Source organism: Drosophila rhopaloa, unplaced genomic scaffold, assembly GCF_018152115.1.
Source record: "Drosophila rhopaloa isolate 14029-0021.01 unplaced genomic scaffold, ASM1815211v1 contig_3, whole genome shotgun sequence".
Classification (NCBI taxonomy): Eukaryota; Metazoa; Arthropoda; class Insecta; order Diptera; family Drosophilidae; genus Drosophila; species Drosophila rhopaloa.
The window spans coordinates 24,892,652-24,911,938 of NW_025335123.1; the positions used below are offsets into that span (position 1 = coordinate 24,892,652).

Consider the following 19,287-nt stretch of genomic DNA (forward strand, 5'->3'; position numbering starts at 1 on the left):
TTCCCTCTTGATTTGCAGAGCTGCGCTCACAACACCGAAGGACCCAACTGTGAAGTATGCGCCCCCGGCTATGTGGGAGATGCCACCACTGGAACTCCGTACGACTGCCAACCCGATGACAGCAATCCCATACCGAATCCGCCATACAGACCGGACAATCAAACAGTGGACTGCAACTATTGCGACCCTGAGGGCACGTACACTTGCCCCGGTTACTGCCAGTGCAAGACGAATGTGGTTGGAGACCGATGCGATCAGTGCCGCCCCGGAACATACGGGCTTTCCGACAAGAATCCGGAGGGCTGCAAGGAGTGCTACTGCTCCGGAGTGTCCAACCAGTGCCGTTCGGCGGCTCTGTACCGCCAGCTGATTCCCGTGGACTTCATTTCCAGCCCACCCTTGATTACAGATGATGAGGGCAATATTGTGGACACGGACAACCTGCAGATCGACATATCCACCAACATGTACACTTACACGCACACCGTCTTCCTGCCCAAATACTGGAGTCTGAGGGGAAGCGTGCTGGGCAACCAGCTTATGTCCTACGGCGGTCTACTGCAGTACAACCTGGTGGTGGAATCGTATGGCAAATACACACAGGACAAGGATGTGGTGCTGATTGGCAATGGAGTCAAGCTGGTCTGGTACAGTAACAACGAACGAGTGGATCAGGAGGAGTACAGTGTGCGACTGCACGAGGACGAGCAATGGCAGCGCCTAGATCGTGGGTCGTCACGACAGGCAACCCGGTCCGATTTCATGACCGTGCTAACGGATCTACAGCACATACTGGTGCGAGCCACGCCCAGTGTGCCCACGCAGAGGACCTCGATCGGCAATGTGATTCTGGAGAGTGCGGTGACCACAAGGACGCCGGGAGCCACGCATGCCATCGATCTCGAGGAGTGTCAATGCCCAACCGGATATTCGGGCACTTCCTGTGAGAGTTGCTCACCACTCTTCTATCGCAGTTCCGCCGGATCCTGCAGCCTGTGTCCTTGCGAGGCCGCCAACACCGAGTCCTGCAACTTGGACAGCAGCGGTTACGTCGAGTGCCGGTGCAAGCCACGCTGGAAGGGCGATCGCTGTCGCGAAATTGGTGAGTGGAGGAATTCAAGTATAGGAACTCCCATACGCAATTCGTCCTTCGACCGCTCTCCCTACTCTCAATCACTTGCCTTCTAGCCCAACTTCTGCATACCAAACTACATGGAGTACCGCCCAGATAATGTGCTTGTACTCTAAGCGATCTCTCAAGTCCAAGTTCAAGTTTAGATGTAGTGGCAGAAGGAAATCTATCCCGTCCCATAGCCTATATGAGCCTTAAATACCCACTCAGAATTGGCCAAAGAAACGCCTGGTCGTCCGTTTTAAGAATCAAATCTGTAAACCTTCAAGAACTACAGCAGAACCCTTTGGTATGCCAGCCACTGTTATATTGAGGAGGGTATACAAAAGGGTTTTTAATAACTTCTTTTAAGCTAAAACAGTGGAAGAGATCCCTTGGCCAACTGTTTAATCTGAGTAACGGGTATCACACGATCGGTTAAACCGATTATTAAGTTCTTACCTGTTTTATTTACTTTCTCCTTTCTCTCGGACTTTGTTTTCGTCGTTCCTCCTCCGTCACCAACTCTGAAATCAATACAAATTTTGATAACGACAATATAAAAAACAAAAAACCAAAACTAAAAATTGCAATCACCAAAACCAACAAACATCCCATCCATCCACATTCTAGACACATCGCCCATTATCGAAGAACCGCCCCAGATATGTGATTTAAGCAGGGGATTCTGTTGCAGCGGCTTTCAGTTCGAAATCGCACCGAACGAGACAATTACGATAAATGACACCCTGCAGATATCTAAGGGCAACAGAATCATAGGAAATATGACAATGCTGCGCTACGGCTGTCCATCGCGAGGTTCGCTCCAGACACTTCGATCCACCGAACTGAACCACTCTGAAAAGCACTCTGCCGTCTACAGAACACCACAACTGTTGCTTTCCTAATACTCGTGCCTCTATCTCCTACAACAGTGCACTTAAAACTCGACTCTACACCCCCTATATAGTATCTTCCTAGCTTAGATATGTGTAAAGAACTGTGTGTGTGTGTGTAGAGCGATCCTAACTCTTATATCTGTGACCTAAAGCCCAAGTAGACCAAGTGTGAAGTTTTCCAGAATCTTGTAATTGGGTTAGCTCCTGTATTATCTCTTTCCCTGACTCTGACTCTGTGTCTGATCTTCCGGTGATTTAAAAACCACTTAGCTAGTCTATGTGTCTTAGTACTTGTCTTACCCAAAAGTAGATTTTGTTATCTGTGTACAGATGCCGAACTATTACACCTGATCCTCCGAATCCTCTTCGTACACCCCATCGATAACTATTTTGTTCCTCTGTCTTTGTGTGTAGAACATATTATTTGTATGCTAGCTGCCAGTCTAAAACGTTAGCGGTCGCAAAGCCAACCATTATTGGCCCCGAAACACGCTCAAGTAGACCATAAATTACCATAGAAAATCATAGCCACTAATCCAGGGTTAGAAACTGACATCTGAACTCCATAGTGCGCTTCATAACTTCTCTTCGCAAAGTGGGAGAGATCAATTGTATCTTGACTAACAAGTAATTTCGTCTTTTACAATCATAAAAAAAAACTGACCATACTTACTGATTTTAGATTGATTACTTTTTCTACGTTATTAAGTAACTCCGTGATTAAATTGTCAGACTTTGAACTTCTTAAATGGTTTTCTACCCCATTCTACCCCATTAACATCATCATTATTGATATCCTACTTGTTTGTGATTATTACAATACTCAAAACGGAACCCTTTAAAGTAATATGAATTTAACTTATTAACTTTGAAGGTTTTGAAACGCACTATCTCCATGTTTGTTATTCAATCTGTCGCCTAACCCTCGAAACCGTAGGTCAATCGGAGTGATCCCCGAATCGGGATGGAGACTCAGAAAACCAAAACTAAACACCTACTACGATCTCCTGACTTTGTGCTCCCAAATAGGAGTCATTAAACCGCAACCACCTGTCACTAACACACTCCTAAGATCTCTTCTCACGACCTGAGTTTTTCATTTAAGTTTTTGGTATTTTCAAGGCTCTGTCTTTGTTCACATATCCCATATATAAAATCGAAAAAATACCAAAAGCTCAAATGAGCTGGGCAGTCGTGTAAAGAGGAGTTTACTCACACTGTAAGGAACTCTAATTGTGGGAACTTCCGGATGTGCTAAAGCATTTGTCTAATCGATTTTCCTCGCTACCCTAGAAACTAACGAACCAACGCAAGCACCGGATACCAATGTCCCTGATCCCGTGATCAATGTGGCGATTGAAAAGCCGGAGATCACTATTGTGCCCGTGGGCGGATCGCTGACCCTTACCTGCAGCGGTTGGATTAGCTTTACAAATGTGAGTTTACAGTGATCTGGTATATATACTATAGCTATAGCTGTGATTATTAACATTCTTTTATTTCGATCGCCCAGGCCCCAGTCATTGTGAACTGGTACAAGGAGGACAGTAACATGCCCAAGCAATATGATATCCAAGGCGGTAGTCTGAATCTGTACAACCTGGATATCAGCGATTCTGGAGTGTACATCTGCCAGGCCGTTAGCACCGCAGACAATCGCATCTTCAAGGACTCTGTCTCCATTACCATAACTCGTGAGTATTGGTTATCTGTCCCTTCATGAACCCATTCCTAACCGTACTCATAATCTCATACAAATTGCGGCATTTATCAAAGGATATGCCCAGGAAATGCTGACACGCTACGGTATTATACATTTTAAAAACTACATTAAAAAAAGCTTTTTTACGCTATAAATATTAAATATTCAGGGTTATTAGAGGAATATCTATGTATGTAATACAATTTTCTTCGGACCCCCTTTTTTTTTTGGTTTTCTTTTTTTGTTTAACAAGTTATTTTAAGCCTCTTGAAATTTCTGCGGCACGTACTCGATTTATTCAAAGCCTATGCTGACGTTCTGTTTTTTATCTTTAACCCACAATTCACCCTTTTAGAGGAGATCCAGCGTTCGCCAGCTAGGATTGTAGACTTGGTTAGCCGCGTTACCTTCGAGGAATACCAGCCCAATGAGATCATTTGCAAGGTGACAGGGAACCCGCTGCCCACAGTCAAATGGACTCGAGTGGATGGCCAGGCGGATCCCCAGACTACACGGATCTACAACAACCGCATGATCTTCGATTCGCCAAGGAAATCGGACGAGGGTCGCTATCGCTGCCAGGCGTATAATGAATTGAATAGCGAGGAGAAGTACGTCACCGTCTATGTCCAGAGCAACGCTCCGCAGCCGCAGCCGCCGCAGGATCGCTTGTATATCCAGCCGGAGGGCGTTAATATCTACGAGGGCGATTCTTTCCGACTATCCTGCCAGTTCACCAGTGCTGCCTCTCTGCTCTACGTGTGGTCCCACAACCGTGTTACCCTATCGTCTTCGGCCAATGTCCTGATCGATGGCAATGTCCTGGAAGTCCGCGATGCCAGTGTCCGCGAGTCGGGCACTTACACCTGTGCGGCCTCTGATTATCGCACCCGCCGCAACTTCACCGAGCAGGCTCGTGTAAACATCGAACCGCGCGAGGGACCACAGATCCTTGATGGGTGAGTTGAAAGTCTCCTTAAGGGGGGAAGTCTTCAAAGACATTCGAAAGGGAAATAGGATAGTGCAATAGATCTATGGCTTCAGAGTTTCATATACCATGACATTCTTTTCACTCTGCAGCGCCAGGCCACAAATCGTGCCCTTGCCGGAGGTTATCAACATCAACCAGGGCCAGGACTATAGCATCACCTGCGAGGCCCGTGGATCGCCCTATCCTTCGATCAAATGGGTTAAGGTGTTGCAGCAGATGCAAACCAATGTCCACGTCAGCGGCAATGTGCTGACCATCTATGGAGCCCGACCCGAGAATCGAGGTGCCTACTCCTGCATCGCCGAAAACGCCAATGGATCCGACCAGTCCAGCACAATGATCGACATTGAACGTAAGTTATCAGGGATCCACGCATTCAATATTTTTTTATCACAAAGGCAGCTACTTTGGCTGATATCAGATGCGGTTAAAGATGGCTAACGTCGAACTTATGTAGCTCGAAGTTTGTAAAATGCTTAATTGTCTTTAACCGCAATAACTCTTGAATTTTTGCCAACCCCCCAAGAAAATAGACTGCAGCTAACAATACCTTTGCTCTATTTCGTCTTGTTATCTCTCTTCCCTCACAAACACTGATTATCTTGCCCCCTTACCTCTAATATTATTATTTAACTCCCGACTCGATTTGATCTAAATTATAACGTACAACTTTGCCATGCAAGTGCACAAGAGTGGAGTTGGTAATAAGACAGGTCCGCACAGTCTGATCCTAATACTAATTGGTGCCACCACTGTCGTTTACTTGTTTGCAGCCCGGGTGCGGCCGAGCTTAAATATTGAGCCTTCGACCCCGCAAACAGTTCCCGTTGGCAACGAGGCTTCCCTCTACTGCGCCGTTCAGGGAATCCCCGAGCCGAGCGTCCAGTGGGTCCGAGTCGATGGCCAACCGCTAACGCCGCGTCACACGTTCCACCAGCTCTCCCGCCATTTGGTGTAAGTACCCCTTAACCGTGGAATTCCACGCCAAAAAAAAAAAAAAAAAATCCCCCATTAATATCATTTGTATTGCATATTCTCGCAGGATCGAGGACATTCAGGTCGCTGATGCCGGTGACTACGAGTGTCGGGCGACGAACATTGTGGGCGAGGTCAGCGGGGTGGCCTCCATAGTCGTCCACGAGCAGACTATGGTGCAGATAAGCCCCAGCCAGAACACCTTGACTCTCACCGAGGGCGACGAGCTGTCGCTGAGCTGCGTGGGCAGCGGAGTGCCCACTCCGTCCGTGTACTGGACACATGGCAACACGCAGAATAGCGGCGCCAAAACCTTCTCAGAACATTCACCCTCGAACACGGCCAACCTCGATATCTACTCTGTCACACAGGAGGATGCCGGCCTCTACACCTGCAAAGGATCCAATGCGGCGGGCAACGATGAAGCCTACATTAATGTGGAAATTAAGCCCAAACGGGGCGACATCGGAGGAGGTGAGTCCATTCCGCCAGGCTTCGGTTAGGTTTTGAAACCCTTTGGCCTTTAGGTAACACAATAATCGAAAAAAAAAGAAAAAATACTGAATTTCAATATAGCTGGACAGTGTCCCAGACACCACCCTCTAATAGCCATAAACCAAGTATCCCACCACTACATTTATTGATTGCCCACAAAGGACAGTTTTAAATACTAAACCTCACGTTAATAAAAAAAAAATCTACTCCACTCAAAATGGAGTAAATAAAAGTTCTTGTTCTTCAATCTTAATTTTTCAAACGTTCAAATTCAAAGTGGTTCCATACATTGCATAGAATGACATAGCAGAAACTTAAAGGAAAGCTCAGTGTACTGCAAATAGCATAAATGCAGGACCAAGTTTTTGACCTTTTGTTTCTGGGTGATGAAGACCGGATGTTAATGCTACACTTCATTGACTTTCCCAGACACATCCGACGTGGATAGCAATCCCCGAGTGCCCAACAATCGGCCGGAAGTGCCCTACTCCCCCTCACCGGGCAACTATGCACAACTGGCAACCGATCTTGGCAGCGATGTGACCCTGAGGTGCGACATCCTCGCCTACTTGGAACCGGAATGGGAACGCGTGGATGGCACACCACTGCCACCGAATGCCTACACCGATCAGAATAGCCTGGTGATTACGAATGTGCAGCAGAGGAATCTGGGCCAGTACCGCTGCAAGGGAACCGACCGCGACGGCAGTGTGAAGGCCTCTGTGGTGAGGGAACTGGTCCTGCTGCCCCTGCCCAGGATCACCTTCCATCCCAAAATACCGCTGACCATGGAGGTGGGACAGAACTTGGACGTGTACTGCCTGGTGGACAATGTGCGTCCGGAGGATGTGCATTGGAGCACCGACAACAATCGACCACTGCCCAGGTGCGAATGTGAAAAAGGGAAATGATTTTCAAACTTACTCTTCTATGACCTTTCCTACCTCCAGTAACGTTCGCTTCGATTCCAATGTGCTGCGGTTCGAGTCCATCACTGAGGCGGCTGCCGGGGAATACCGCTGCACCGCCTCCAACCGATATGGCAGCAGATCGGAGATCGCGAAGGTGATGGTGAAGAGACCCGTGGGCTACCAAGCTGCCCCGCAGCCCCAGGTGGAGCAGCGTCGCGAGGGCGATGGCACCCAGCTCAGGTGCAGTGTGGGCAACCAGTACGGTGTGGAGACTCGCGGCAATTTCCGGGTGAGCCTCCTCCCAACGGAGAACCTTAAGTGTTACCTTTGAATATACCAACAAACAGATGTGCATAGAACGGAGAAGCACTATGCCATCCAAATTGTTTTTATGCCATTTAGATCATATTACTTAAAATATAAATGGGTTAGTTGGAAATGGTCATCTGCCATTGAGAAGATATTAGTTCTTAAAGTAAGTCAAACAACAATTTCAAACTTCTTAAAGAATTTATTTGATCTAGTCAATGTACAATGTACAATTCAAGCGGTCTTATTAAAACTAACTAAATCGTTTAATAATACAGAGAATATGATAGTTACACTTATCGTTAGAGTCATTTGCAATTATCTCGAAACAGAACGATTTTGGCTTTTGCTCTTGGAGCGAGCTAGTAAAACCGCTAGAAACGGATTACGTTTTGGAAACGTAAATGAATAATATTCAAATAAGATACTTTATGCCAAGAAATTAATGAACCACATGGGTATCATTCGTTGCAGTTCAATTGGTACCGTGCGAATGGCAGCAGTCTGCCGTACAACGCCCGTGCGGATAGCCAGGTGCTGACGCTGACCAACTTGCGACCCGAGGACGAGGGCCGCTACATCTGCACCACGTACGATGCCAGGGGGCAGCAACTGACCTCCATCGCCATCGACTTGCAAGTCCTAAGTGAGTAATCGCAGCGCGTTAGGTTTCCGGGGCCCCAGGACTCCGACCCCGGCTCAGAGTTGGAGTCGGATCCGGCGGTCCGCAGTCAGAAGATGTCCTGTGCGACAAGCAACCTATCTCCCATCTCCCCCCCAAAAAAAAAAAGAACCCCACCAAAACGAAAGCTCCACTTCCAAAAGGGCTTGTCCAAAAAAAAAAAAAAAAAACAAGAAATTTGAACAAAATCTTTGCTAGGCCATCCCGCAAGTAAAACGAAATAAGTAAGAGATCCCAAAAAATCGATAAGAAAAGGAAGAATTTTCAAGAATTAGGCTTTGTTTAAGCAGGTTTGACCTTTCGCTGATTTTACTAATTCCCCACTTAATATAAATATATAAATATGAATACGCCTATATATAAACACATCAATGTAATCGTATCTGTTAACCTAAACCTAAAAAGTCAACAAAAAGGCAAAAGCACGAATTCGAAAACAGAGAAAACACCCTGTACATACAAAATCAGAAATTGTCAGCCGCCAAACATCTACAACAAACAGGCAACAAAAACAAAAACATGTGTGTAAATATGTCTAGCACCATAGTGAACGGTTCCAGGGTCCAACGAACACACTCTGTATATAACAAATGATCAAAAGGAGACATCTTAATCATTGCAAATACTTTGGTGATGGAGTCACAAACAAGAAACAAATTAAACTGCCAATCATGTAGTAATATATAATACAAGTCTATTGCATGCAAACAAAGTCCGAATCCAAATTCCTCTTTTCATTTTATGTTTACCAATTGAAAATCTAGCAATCTAAGCTCTGAAAACGAAAAACCCAAATTATAAACCACACGCACACTTTTATACCTATATACGAACATTCTTTCAACTTGATAAATCTTAAGCTTACCAAAATGGCTGCCAAAAACATTTCTAATACGATACATTTAAGTAAACACCACTAAAAGTGAGAAGAAAAACATAATATTAACATTAAAACTTGCACAGCGAAATGTGTGAAGCAAATTGTAACATATTCTTTTTATTTATTTTCCAAGCCCTTGCAGAGGCCAGTTTAAAAAAAGTATTTCCTGAAATAACAAGATTTACCTCTTAAATCGATTTTAAAAAAACCCACAATAATTAAATCTTCATTAAATGTTTTTACAAAATTTCGATGAACCGAATCGGCAGTAAAACTTATGGATCTGCAAGGGTATTAAGAGCTTCGGTTAACCGATTCTGGACCACTTTTGTTGCGTTTTTATTAACATTAAAATTCTACTCTGGTTTCGGCTCCTCTCCCCATATCGCTACTGCCCCTTGGTGTTGGCTTATTCCAGTACAATTAAGTGTTTGTTAATTTGAATGTTATTTTTTCAAATGGTTATTGGTTATTATTGTCCAATGTTTGTTTGTGTTTTTGTGAACTAATATGTGAAAATCAATGACAAGTTAATTATCTACGACATAAGCACTGCACAAACTTAACCTTTTTTATTCTCGACTCTCGACTTTCTACATCATCACTGAATTTGCACCCAAGGCACACTGAAAACAAATACGCAAAGAAAACCAGCACAAATGAAACTGTAAATAATAAACTTAACTTTGGTCTTGAATCAGATAAAATCAGTCAAATAGTCAGATAGAGAAGAATCAGTTTAAAGAATCCGTTAAAGCCATAGGTTTTGCAGTTCCACCTACTGTTTGAATGCAACTGGATTAATTGATTAATTTCATATTTATTTCTTTCTCTCTCACGCTTATCTCTCTCTCTCTCTTCCACTTTCTTACATGTGCGCTTGTTGAAATATTTTTAATTTACCCTTTGATTTGACTTGACTTAAACTGTTTAATTGGTATATGCTATATGCTATATGCTATAAATGATATGGTACACTGTGTGCGCTTTTGCTGAACCTATGTCGAAAAAACACACACACAAAACACAAACAAATTTAATGGTATGGCATGCAACTGCAACTGCAATCAATCAATCAATCAATCAATCGAACGACGCAACTTCAACTACCCAGGAACTTACAATCCGTTCAAGGGCGGCGTTACCCTGAAAGACACGCCCTGCATGGTTCTGTATATTTGTGCAGGTGTGTTACAGCCACCGCCGCCTAACCAAATATAATCGCAGCGATCCTCCATTATATGATACCTATATGATTTGTATTTTATTTACATTCTTTTATTTTGTTTGACATTTTTTTTTTTTTCGTTTATTTGGCATTTGTTTTGTATTATTAATCTAATGATCTTTAAATCTGTATTATGTACTGCCTAACCCTAGAGCAATAGAAGTTTTATATAAAAAAAGAAACAAAAATAATTCCAAAAAAAAACCTGTAACAAGTTGCTTTAATGAAACTCCCACCACCCCGCCACGCCCACTAATGCACCTAGTCACAGGATGGACCTAGTCACTTGAGCACCATCGTAACCCTTCCAGCATGCGTGAATCCCCAGTAATCAAATAGCATTACGATAGTTAAGTCCCCCGGGTTTTAAGTTGTAAACATAGGGTTCAGGGAGTACCACTAACAAAGGGCTTCAGTGCTGCGGAGGCTGTAAATTTTTGCTAATTTTTACTTTGTGCCTTTTCACAAACAAAAATATATAACGAAAATACCGAAACAAAAAATTGCGAAAACCAAAAAACGTCGTAGACTTCAAAAGCAGCAAAATCTCGCCCACGAAGCCTCTTAATTCCGGACCCACCACGATCCGGACACCAACTATTTCGTACACCTGCCAGCCCAGCGACTTCAAGTGCGTTTCCCATCCGCACACTTGTGTCAGGGCCAACATGGTGTGTGATGGCATCTACGACTGTACGGATCACTCGGACGAGTTTAACTGCATCGCCGGGAAGGGAAGCGGAAAACCGGGATCCAGCTCGGGATCCGGGAGCTTTAAGCGCTGGAAAAGGATTAAGAGGCAAGGCAGCCTGGTGAAAAGCATCAAGGATTGGAACCCGAGGAAGCGCAGCTTCGGTTGGTCCCCAAAACTTATCTCTTTCCCCTCACTGCAACAGCTTTCTTCAACTCTCTGCCCTGGTATCGCTATCTAATACGCAACTGTACCTATTTATATCCCGTAATCCCCTTCCTCATCCGATTTCCCAGTTCCATTTCTATCCTTTCCGATCTGTACACTTTCTCTTTACTCCTTTCGCTGTCTAATTCCGCAATGCTCGTGGGTGCACCAAATTGTACGATTGAAATTGGCACTCAAATGAAGAAAACCGATTATCAATAACCGACCAGCGATAACCAGCAACAGCACCAAACTTCAAAGTCAATCGATATGTAATGAAGGAGAAACGGCGCACTCGCACCTGAGGGGTTGAAAATTAGCTTAAATATAACAAATAATGATAAACGATAACCAAGCGATCGATATTTTTACAGCGGGTTGGCCTTTTAACAGGATCTAACCTCAGATGTAATTTGCATGCGGCAGACAAAAATGTTACTAATAAAATAACCATATTTAGATTTATGAAATTTGTGTAAATAATACAAAACACTCGGACTCACACATCCACATATGCGCACACACTTTTTGTCACACGATAATTAAGTAATCAAAATTTTGTATAATGTATCTATAAATGTATCTATATACCCAAAAAAAAAACCGAAGTGATTTTAGTGGTAACACAAGTCCCAATTAGATCTGTAGAATTCGACTCGTGAGATAAAACGAAAACCAGAATAAACCCTAAAGACCCCATTCGTAACCCCACATGTATTCGTATTCTGTGTGATTCGATTCGTAGCAGTATTGAGTAAAACGTAGCTCCATAAAAAGTAGTCCACCTCACCAATCCACATAGTCCCCTTTCTGTCGCTCTCTGTTTCTATATATGTATATCGTATATGTATGTATTGTCTAACTAGGAAACCAAATTCCAAATCGAAACAACTAAAACAAAACCGATTGCGTTATGAATCGAACGATAAGCCCATCGACCTAAAATTGGTCTAAGAAAACTGAAGTATAAAATAATCGATACAGAGCTAATTTCACCGATAACTTATTACAACTTATCGTTCGATAAGTATCGCGTTCTTTCTGTTTGAAACTCCAATTTTGACCTGTAATTTTGCTAACTGTTTTCTCTTTCTGTGTATTTTTTACTATCTTATTCCCATTTCCGTGATTCACTACACTACACACACACACAAACACACACACTCACATACCTACACACACACACTCACATATCTACACACACACACACAACCATATACACACATGCACCCATGCACTTGTGAATTGTCGCTGAATTGTGAACGTCCTTGTCGACCTGTCGCCCCTGTCAATGTGTGTGTGTACCTGGTATCCTGTCGTCGGTTTGGCGGTATCAGCGGCGAGCCCGCCCCCCTACAGACCCGCCTACCTGCCGCCGGTGGCCACCGCGCCCCCGCAATTACCAGAAAGGAGCCACGACTACAGCCTGAAACTGGACCAGCAGTCAGCGAACCTTCGCGTGGGCGAGGCCACCGAAGTCGAGTGCTACTCCTCCGACGACACCTACACGGATGTCATCTGGGAGCGGGCCGATGGAGCGCCACTGAGCGAGAATGTCCGGGTGAGTACGGTTCCACTAACCATCCATCTACGATATATGATCTTTGGTCAGAGCTTTAATATAAAACTCAACTGCCCACATTCCGTTAGGTACAGTTTCGACTTAGCATCTATTTCTTGCTAGTCCTAATAATTATTCTTCATTTGCGTAATTACGGTTTCACGATACCATCCAATGTAATCCCATATCTACGATCAATGATCTTTGGTCAGAGCTTTAAGATAAAACCCAATAGCTTACATTCCATTAGGTAAAATTTCGATTTCTTGGTTAGTTAGTTTATCTTAATAATTATTCTTTCATGTAAACTATATAAGCTTTTGTTTCAATAAGAATCCATTTCCATAGGAATGCAGAACTTTAACAGTTCCATTCTTCAATATTTCTAACACACCTCAACGATTGATTTAAAGATTCTTACCCTCTCAGATCTAAGATCTGTCTGGTGAAATCTAGCCGTGATCGGATAACTCTTCTCTATATAACCAATAATATTTAATGTCTTCAAATCGTTTATTGAATCCCTGCAGCAAGTGGGCAACCGCCTGGTGATCAATGATGTGGTCCCAACCGATGCCGGCAACTATTTGTGCAAGTGCAAGACGGACGAAGGAGAGCTGTACACCACCAGCTACGAACTCGAGGTCGATGATCAGCCCCATGAGTTGAAGAGCTCCAAGATAGTCTACTCCAAGGTGGGCGGGAAAGCCGAGTTGCAGTGTGGAGCCGATGAAACTAGGCAGCCGACCTACCGGTGGTCCCGTCAATACGGACAACTCCAAGCGGGAAGCAGTTCGCTCAGTGTAAGTCGCAGAAACGTAACACTAAGCCTAAAAACGTTCAGTATAGCAACAAATATTTCGAATACAATTATTTTTCGCACTATGAAGATTTAAAAATAATGTTAGATCGCAAAAAATTAACTTTCAAACATTAAAAAATATTTATATATTTCAAATATATTGTAATTGCCTTAAGAATCTATAATCACAGCAAAAAATAAACTAGTCAATTGTTCTATTAAACTTTCAACATTTTTGCTGAAAAATGTAAATGTAAAGAGTTAACCCTTGAAAAGTGAACTATTTATGATCCGATGATGATAATCTCAAAAATGCAAACCTTTTGTAATTCCAGGAGAAGCTTTCACTGGACAGCGTGCAGGCCAACGACGCCGGAACGTACATTTGCACGGCCGTATACAATGACGGCGAGACGGCGGACTTCCCCAACATTTTGGTTGTGACGGGGGCGATTCCCCAGTTCCGCCAGGAACCACGCAGCTACATGAGTTTCCCCACGCTGCCGAACTCCTCGTTCAAGTTCAACTTTGAGCTGACCTTCCGGCCGGAAATTGGCGACGGACTGCTCCTCTTCAACGGACAAACCCGCGGAAGCGGTGACTACATCGCATTATCGCTCAAGGATCGCTATGCGGAGTTCCGCTTCGACTTTGGCGGTAAGCCATTGTTGGTGCGAGCGGAGGAGCCACTGACCCTCAACGAGTGGCACACGGTCCGAGTGAGCCGCTCCAGGAGGGATGGATACATCCAGGTGGACGAACAGCATCCGGTGGCCTTCCCCACCCTCCAGCAGGTACGAACCCATAACCTCAAGGGATTCCTATCGAATTAGTGCACTCTCACTAAACTATTTACAAGCTAATAGCTTAGATTTCCTGCACATATTATAAAAAACTATTAGACATGATGCACAGCATTAAGATAATACCTTCTAGAACTATAAGGACAATACATAAATACCACTAATAATGATACTCTTCTCCACCCTGACAAACAGTTGCCCCAACTGGACCTGATTGAGGATCTGTACATCGGCGGAGTGCCAAACTGGGAGCTGCTGCCGGACGAGGCGGTTGGTCAGCAGTTGGGCTTCGTGGGCTGCATCAGCCGCCTGACCTTGCAAGGTCGCACCGTGGAACTGATCCGAGAGGCCAAATTCAAGGAGGGCATTTCCGATTGCCGGCCCTGCGCCCAGGGACCTTGCCGCAATGGGGGAGTCTGCCTGGAGAGCCAGACGGAGCAGGCCTACACCTGCATTTGCCAGCCGGGATGGACGGGCAGGAATTGTGCCGTCCAGGGCACCCAGTGCACCGCCGGAGTGTGCGGCGCCGGACGCTGCGAGAATACGGAGAACGACATGGAGTGCCTTTGCCCGCTGAACCGAACCGGAGATCGATGCCAGTATATTGAGCATTTGAGCGAGCACAGCCTCAATTTCAAGCACAACAGCTTTGCGGCCTACGGGTGAGTTGAAAGACATTCTGTTTCCTGAACACACTAATTGCTTCTCAATTTGCCATCCCCCAGAACTCCCAAGCTGACCAAGGTCAACATAACGCTCTCCGTGCGTCCGTCGAGTTTGGAGGACTCCCTGATCCTGTATACGGCGGAGTCCAGTTTGCCCAGCGGCGACTATTTGGCCCTGGTACTCCGGGGCGGCCACGTGGAGCTCATGATCAATACGGCTGCCCGTTTGGATCCCGTGGTGGTGCGCTCCGCGGAGCCACTGCCCCTGAACCGCTGGACAAGAATCGAGATTAGGCGTCGCCTGGGCGAAGGTATCCTGCGGGTGGGCGATGGACCAGAGCGCAAGGCCAAGGCCCCGGGATCAGATCGGATTCTGTCCCTCAAGACGCCGCTCTTTGTGGGCGGTTACGATCGGTCGACGGTCAAGATCAATCGGGATGTGAACATCACCAAGGGCTTCGACGGCTGCATCTCCAGGCTCTACAACTCACAGAAGGCCGTTCAACTTTTGGCGGACATCAATGATGCGGCGAATATCCAGAACTGTGGGGAGACAAATGAGATAAGTGGCGGCGACGAGGATGGCGACAATGAACCACCAGTTCCGCCCCCATCCCCAGATGTCCACGAGGACGAACTGCAGCCATACGTGATGGCTGCCTGTTCCAGCGATCCCTGCGAGAACGGAGGAAGCTGCACTGAGCAGGAGGGCATGGCCGTCTGCTCCTGTCCTCTGGGCTTCAGCGGCAAACACTGCCAGGAGCGTAAGTTGAACCCAAGGGAAGGGAAAAACAAAGCTCACTTCCCATCTCGATTTTCTTTAGACATCCAGCTGGGCTTCAACGCCTCGTTCCACGGCGATGGCTACGTGGAGCTCAATCGCAGCTACTTCAATCCGGCCCTGGAGCAGACATACACCTCCATAGTCATTGTCTTCTCCACCAGCCATTCGAACGGCCTGCTCTTTTGGTGGGGCCAAGAGGCCGGGGAGGAGTACACCGGACAGGACTTCATCGCCGCCGCCGTCGTTGATGGCTACGTGGAGTACTCCATGCGACTCGATGGCGAGGAGGCGGTCATCCGGAATAGCGACCAGCGCGTGGACAATGGAGAGCGACGCATTGTGATCACCAAGCGGGATGACAACACCGCCATTCTGGAAGTGGACCGCATGCTGCACTCGGGTGAGACCCGACCCACCAGCAAGAAGGCGATGAGGCTGCCGGGCAATGTGTTCGTCGGTGAGTGTCCTTACAAAGTTGGCTGACAGTGGCTGGCAGTGTTGGCTGACTTATAGAATAACCTCAAGTTCTTCATCATATAGTACTTTCTTTAATAGTCGTACCACTCTACAAACCTCTTTCCTCAACGAATTTCTAATCGAATCAATTTTTTATTTCCATTTCCAGGTGGCGCTCCAGATATCGCCCAGTTCACGGGCAATCGCTACAAGCACAACTTCAACGGCTGCATCGTGGTCATCGAAGGCGAAAAAGTTGGCCAAATTAACCTTAGTTCAGTTGCCGTCAATGGAGTGAATGTCAACGTCTGTCCCGCGTAAGTAATCCCCATCATCTTGCTTGAGAACAGTTCCCCAGCTTTTGTGTCTAACCGATCCTCCGCCCTTTTGCAATCAGTCTGTGGAATCCTTCTAGCCTCGTTCACCAGCAGATCGGTGATGATCTAGATATGGATAACCAAGTAGATGGCAGGGACTTGAGTTTCTTCGACGCGCTGGATCAACCACCGCCGGTGCATATTTTCTATCCGCGTCCCAAGATCAATGAACATAACTCCAACAAGGCCCATCGAGTGGCTCTGTCGTTATCGCTGGGGCTATCGATCGTCCTCTTGGGTTGCCGCCCATCGGTGATATCCTTGTGTCTGTGGCCCGCCCCCAGCTAAGCTCGATTCATCGGGGTCTTAATGGGAATGATATCAAACAGATGGACTAGTCGTTAAAGGCCAACAGTTAGCTAAAGGCAACTGTACCGTACCCCTTACTTAAACGTGAAAGGAATCTTCTTCCATTTTCGTCAACCCAAAAGAAAGGCGGTTATGACACTTTAAGATTGAAAGGCACTGATCAAAGTCGGAAAAAACGATCATTTGTCTAATGAGATGTACTTTATGTTTTTGATCAATGTTGGCTAGATGTTTTCCTGCTTTTTAGTATTTTCTAGCTGAATATCAGAATTTGTACCGACATTATTTCAAATCCTAATCCTAATCCTAAATTATGTGGAAAATCTCCCTGTTCGAAATACAACGTTTGTAAATCTAGTTCAAACAAATTTGTTTGTATTTAAAAAGAGAACATCTAGTAAGTGTCATAGCCGCATACCCAAACCGTTTACCATATAGTCATAAACATTCGGAGGTGTTACAATTGGAATTATCGTGCCATATCATTGCAGAATATCATGTTATATTATACACAGTATAGTTAGTACCACAGTCAGATAAACGAACATAGATAATCGACTAGTATTAAGCCATCCTAAAGGATACTAAGACTCTAAGTGTGTTTTTTTTCATAGTCAATTAGTTAGCACAGAATCGAACATATGCGGAATATACATACATGGTATTGTTATAGATCTTGTCTAGTATTAACCACTTCTAGTTGGATTGTTCTCGTTTCCAAGCCAAGCTCAGGGCACACAACTCTAAAGCTATATATCTAAACACACTCGGACACCAATTATCAGTAAATAGAAAAGTATTGCATAGATAGGTAGTCGAACATGAACATGTTCATAGAAAAAACGCTCGAAAAGGATATCGGATCAATTATTCCCGCGATACTGAAGCTATAGCTAAATGTAGTTGAAACTAAACCTGCTTTGTGACTATAGCTATAAAAACTACAAATTAATATTATTATGTTACATTGAAGGGCAGTGCGTTTCAGTTCCATACGGTAAAGAATCCCTATATATTATAAGTAGCTATTATTTTAAAGTTTTTTTTACCTGATCTCAATCAATCTCAAAAAATCAATTAATCCAGCATTATTTAAATATTTTATCAGATCATTATTAATTTTTTCCCATAAATATCGATGATTCTGAAACGTACAGTTGCTCAGTACTCTAACTTATATAAATATTAAAAGTAAAAACAAAAATGATATAGTTACATGAATATATTATGGTCTGTAAAAATCGGATATCGAATGTAAGGAGAAATCAAAGTTCTTCGCGTTGAGTCAAAGTCTGAAAATGCAGTTTAGCGAGGCTTTTAACCAACTTTTACACCTCTAAATACACAAATACTATTGTTATAACCGTTCGCAAGCTTAGAAAAACGTCCTATTAAGGAATCGTCATCATGGTTTCCATTTTTGTATGGTTTTATTTTGTTTCTTTACTATTACACCCTTCATTTATATAGCCTTAATATTTGTTCTTTCTTTTCCCTAATTTATTTATGATTTCCTTGGTTTCTTTTTGGTTTTCACCAGTCACGACGAGCCCCTGGGAGGAACCGAACCGCCAGTCGTCTGAGGACACAACCAGCAACCGAAATTAGCTTTTTAATTAAACATTAACAAAAGAAACAAAAAGAAAAACAATTTTTATATATACAACATATGAATAAGCCCCAAGCAAAAAACACAAAAAAATTGAATGTTATATGGCGAAAAAATAATATGAAAACAAAAAAAAGAGAGAAACGATCACTTCTACTACGATAGCTTCTTCGATCCTTAAGTCTAGGTTAAAGATTGTAGCAAGAAAAAAGCGAATATCACAAACATTTATTTAACAAAAGCGCCATGCGAGAAGTGAAACGAAACAGAAACAATAATACAAATAATACAGATAAAGCCTAGAACCCTAAGAACTAACTAACTAACTCGAGCAACAACAACGCATACTAGCCAACTGCAACCACAACAACCACAATAGTGACGGCATTTTAATTATAATTTTAGTTTCTAGCTTATAACTATGACTACGACTCTTTTTTTGTGACCCCAGTGTAAAATGTTGAAAATCGGAAATTGGCCCTACACACACACACGTTATTAAATAAATATAAATTTATACCATATAATGATAAATGAAATACTATAAATGCAACTATTGTGAACGACGAAAACCGTTAAGTGGATAAAAAGCAAAAGCAGAAGATATATTAAAATGAAATCAACAACAATTCTCAAGGTGTTTAATTGCGGGAGGAGCGGGACATTCATGCATAAGGTCTAAACTCCATACATATTTAAGTGATTCCAGGACTTTCCTGCAAAAAAGGTAATTATACCGTAATTATTTGGGTGGAAAAAGATGGAATTAATAAAAAAATTAATATTACTTTGTAGTAAAAGAGTGCTCTTAATAGTTCAAAGAGAATGACGATCAGTTTT

General features: G+C 44.0%; 1 protein-coding gene across 21 annotated transcripts in view; it reads left to right on the plus strand.

The window, feature by feature from the left end:
• The window catches only part of LOC108046868 (basement membrane-specific heparan sulfate proteoglycan core protein), an 85,811-nt gene extending 66,735 nt beyond the window's left edge, over positions 1-19,076 (plus strand). For 17 of the 21 annotated variants that reach the window (XM_017126792.1, XM_017126798.1, XM_017126796.1 and 14 more), the window contains 21 exons: positions 19-1,102; positions 1,745-1,930; positions 3,304-3,446; positions 3,524-3,704; positions 4,068-4,671; positions 4,793-5,055; positions 5,477-5,657; positions 5,746-6,152; positions 6,603-7,059; positions 7,124-7,373; positions 7,868-8,039; positions 10,070-10,141; positions 10,712-11,038; positions 12,419-12,642; positions 13,173-13,445; positions 13,780-14,238; positions 14,443-14,909; positions 14,973-15,676; positions 15,737-16,153; positions 16,322-16,469; positions 18,379-19,076. In XM_017126792.1, the coding sequence (XP_016982281.1) occupies positions 19-1,102; positions 1,745-1,930; positions 3,304-3,446; positions 3,524-3,704; positions 4,068-4,671; positions 4,793-5,055; positions 5,477-5,657; positions 5,746-6,152; positions 6,603-7,059; positions 7,124-7,373; positions 7,868-8,039; positions 10,070-10,141; positions 10,712-11,038; positions 12,419-12,642; positions 13,173-13,445; positions 13,780-14,238; positions 14,443-14,909; positions 14,973-15,676; positions 15,737-16,153; positions 16,322-16,469; positions 18,379-18,421 (7,062 nt within the window). In that variant the 3' untranslated portion in view covers positions 18,422-19,076. The remainder of the gene's footprint in view (positions 1-18; positions 1,103-1,744; positions 1,931-3,303; positions 3,447-3,523; positions 3,705-4,067; positions 4,672-4,792; positions 5,056-5,476; positions 5,658-5,745; positions 6,153-6,602; positions 7,060-7,123; positions 7,374-7,867; positions 8,040-10,069; positions 10,142-10,711; positions 11,039-12,418; positions 12,643-13,172; positions 13,446-13,779; positions 14,239-14,442; positions 14,910-14,972; positions 15,677-15,736; positions 16,154-16,321; positions 16,470-18,378) is intronic. The other 4 variants (XM_017126793.1, XM_017126795.1, XM_017126800.1 and 1 more) reach the window with 4 other exon arrangements.
• Positions 19,077-19,287: the final 211 nt, after the last annotated feature.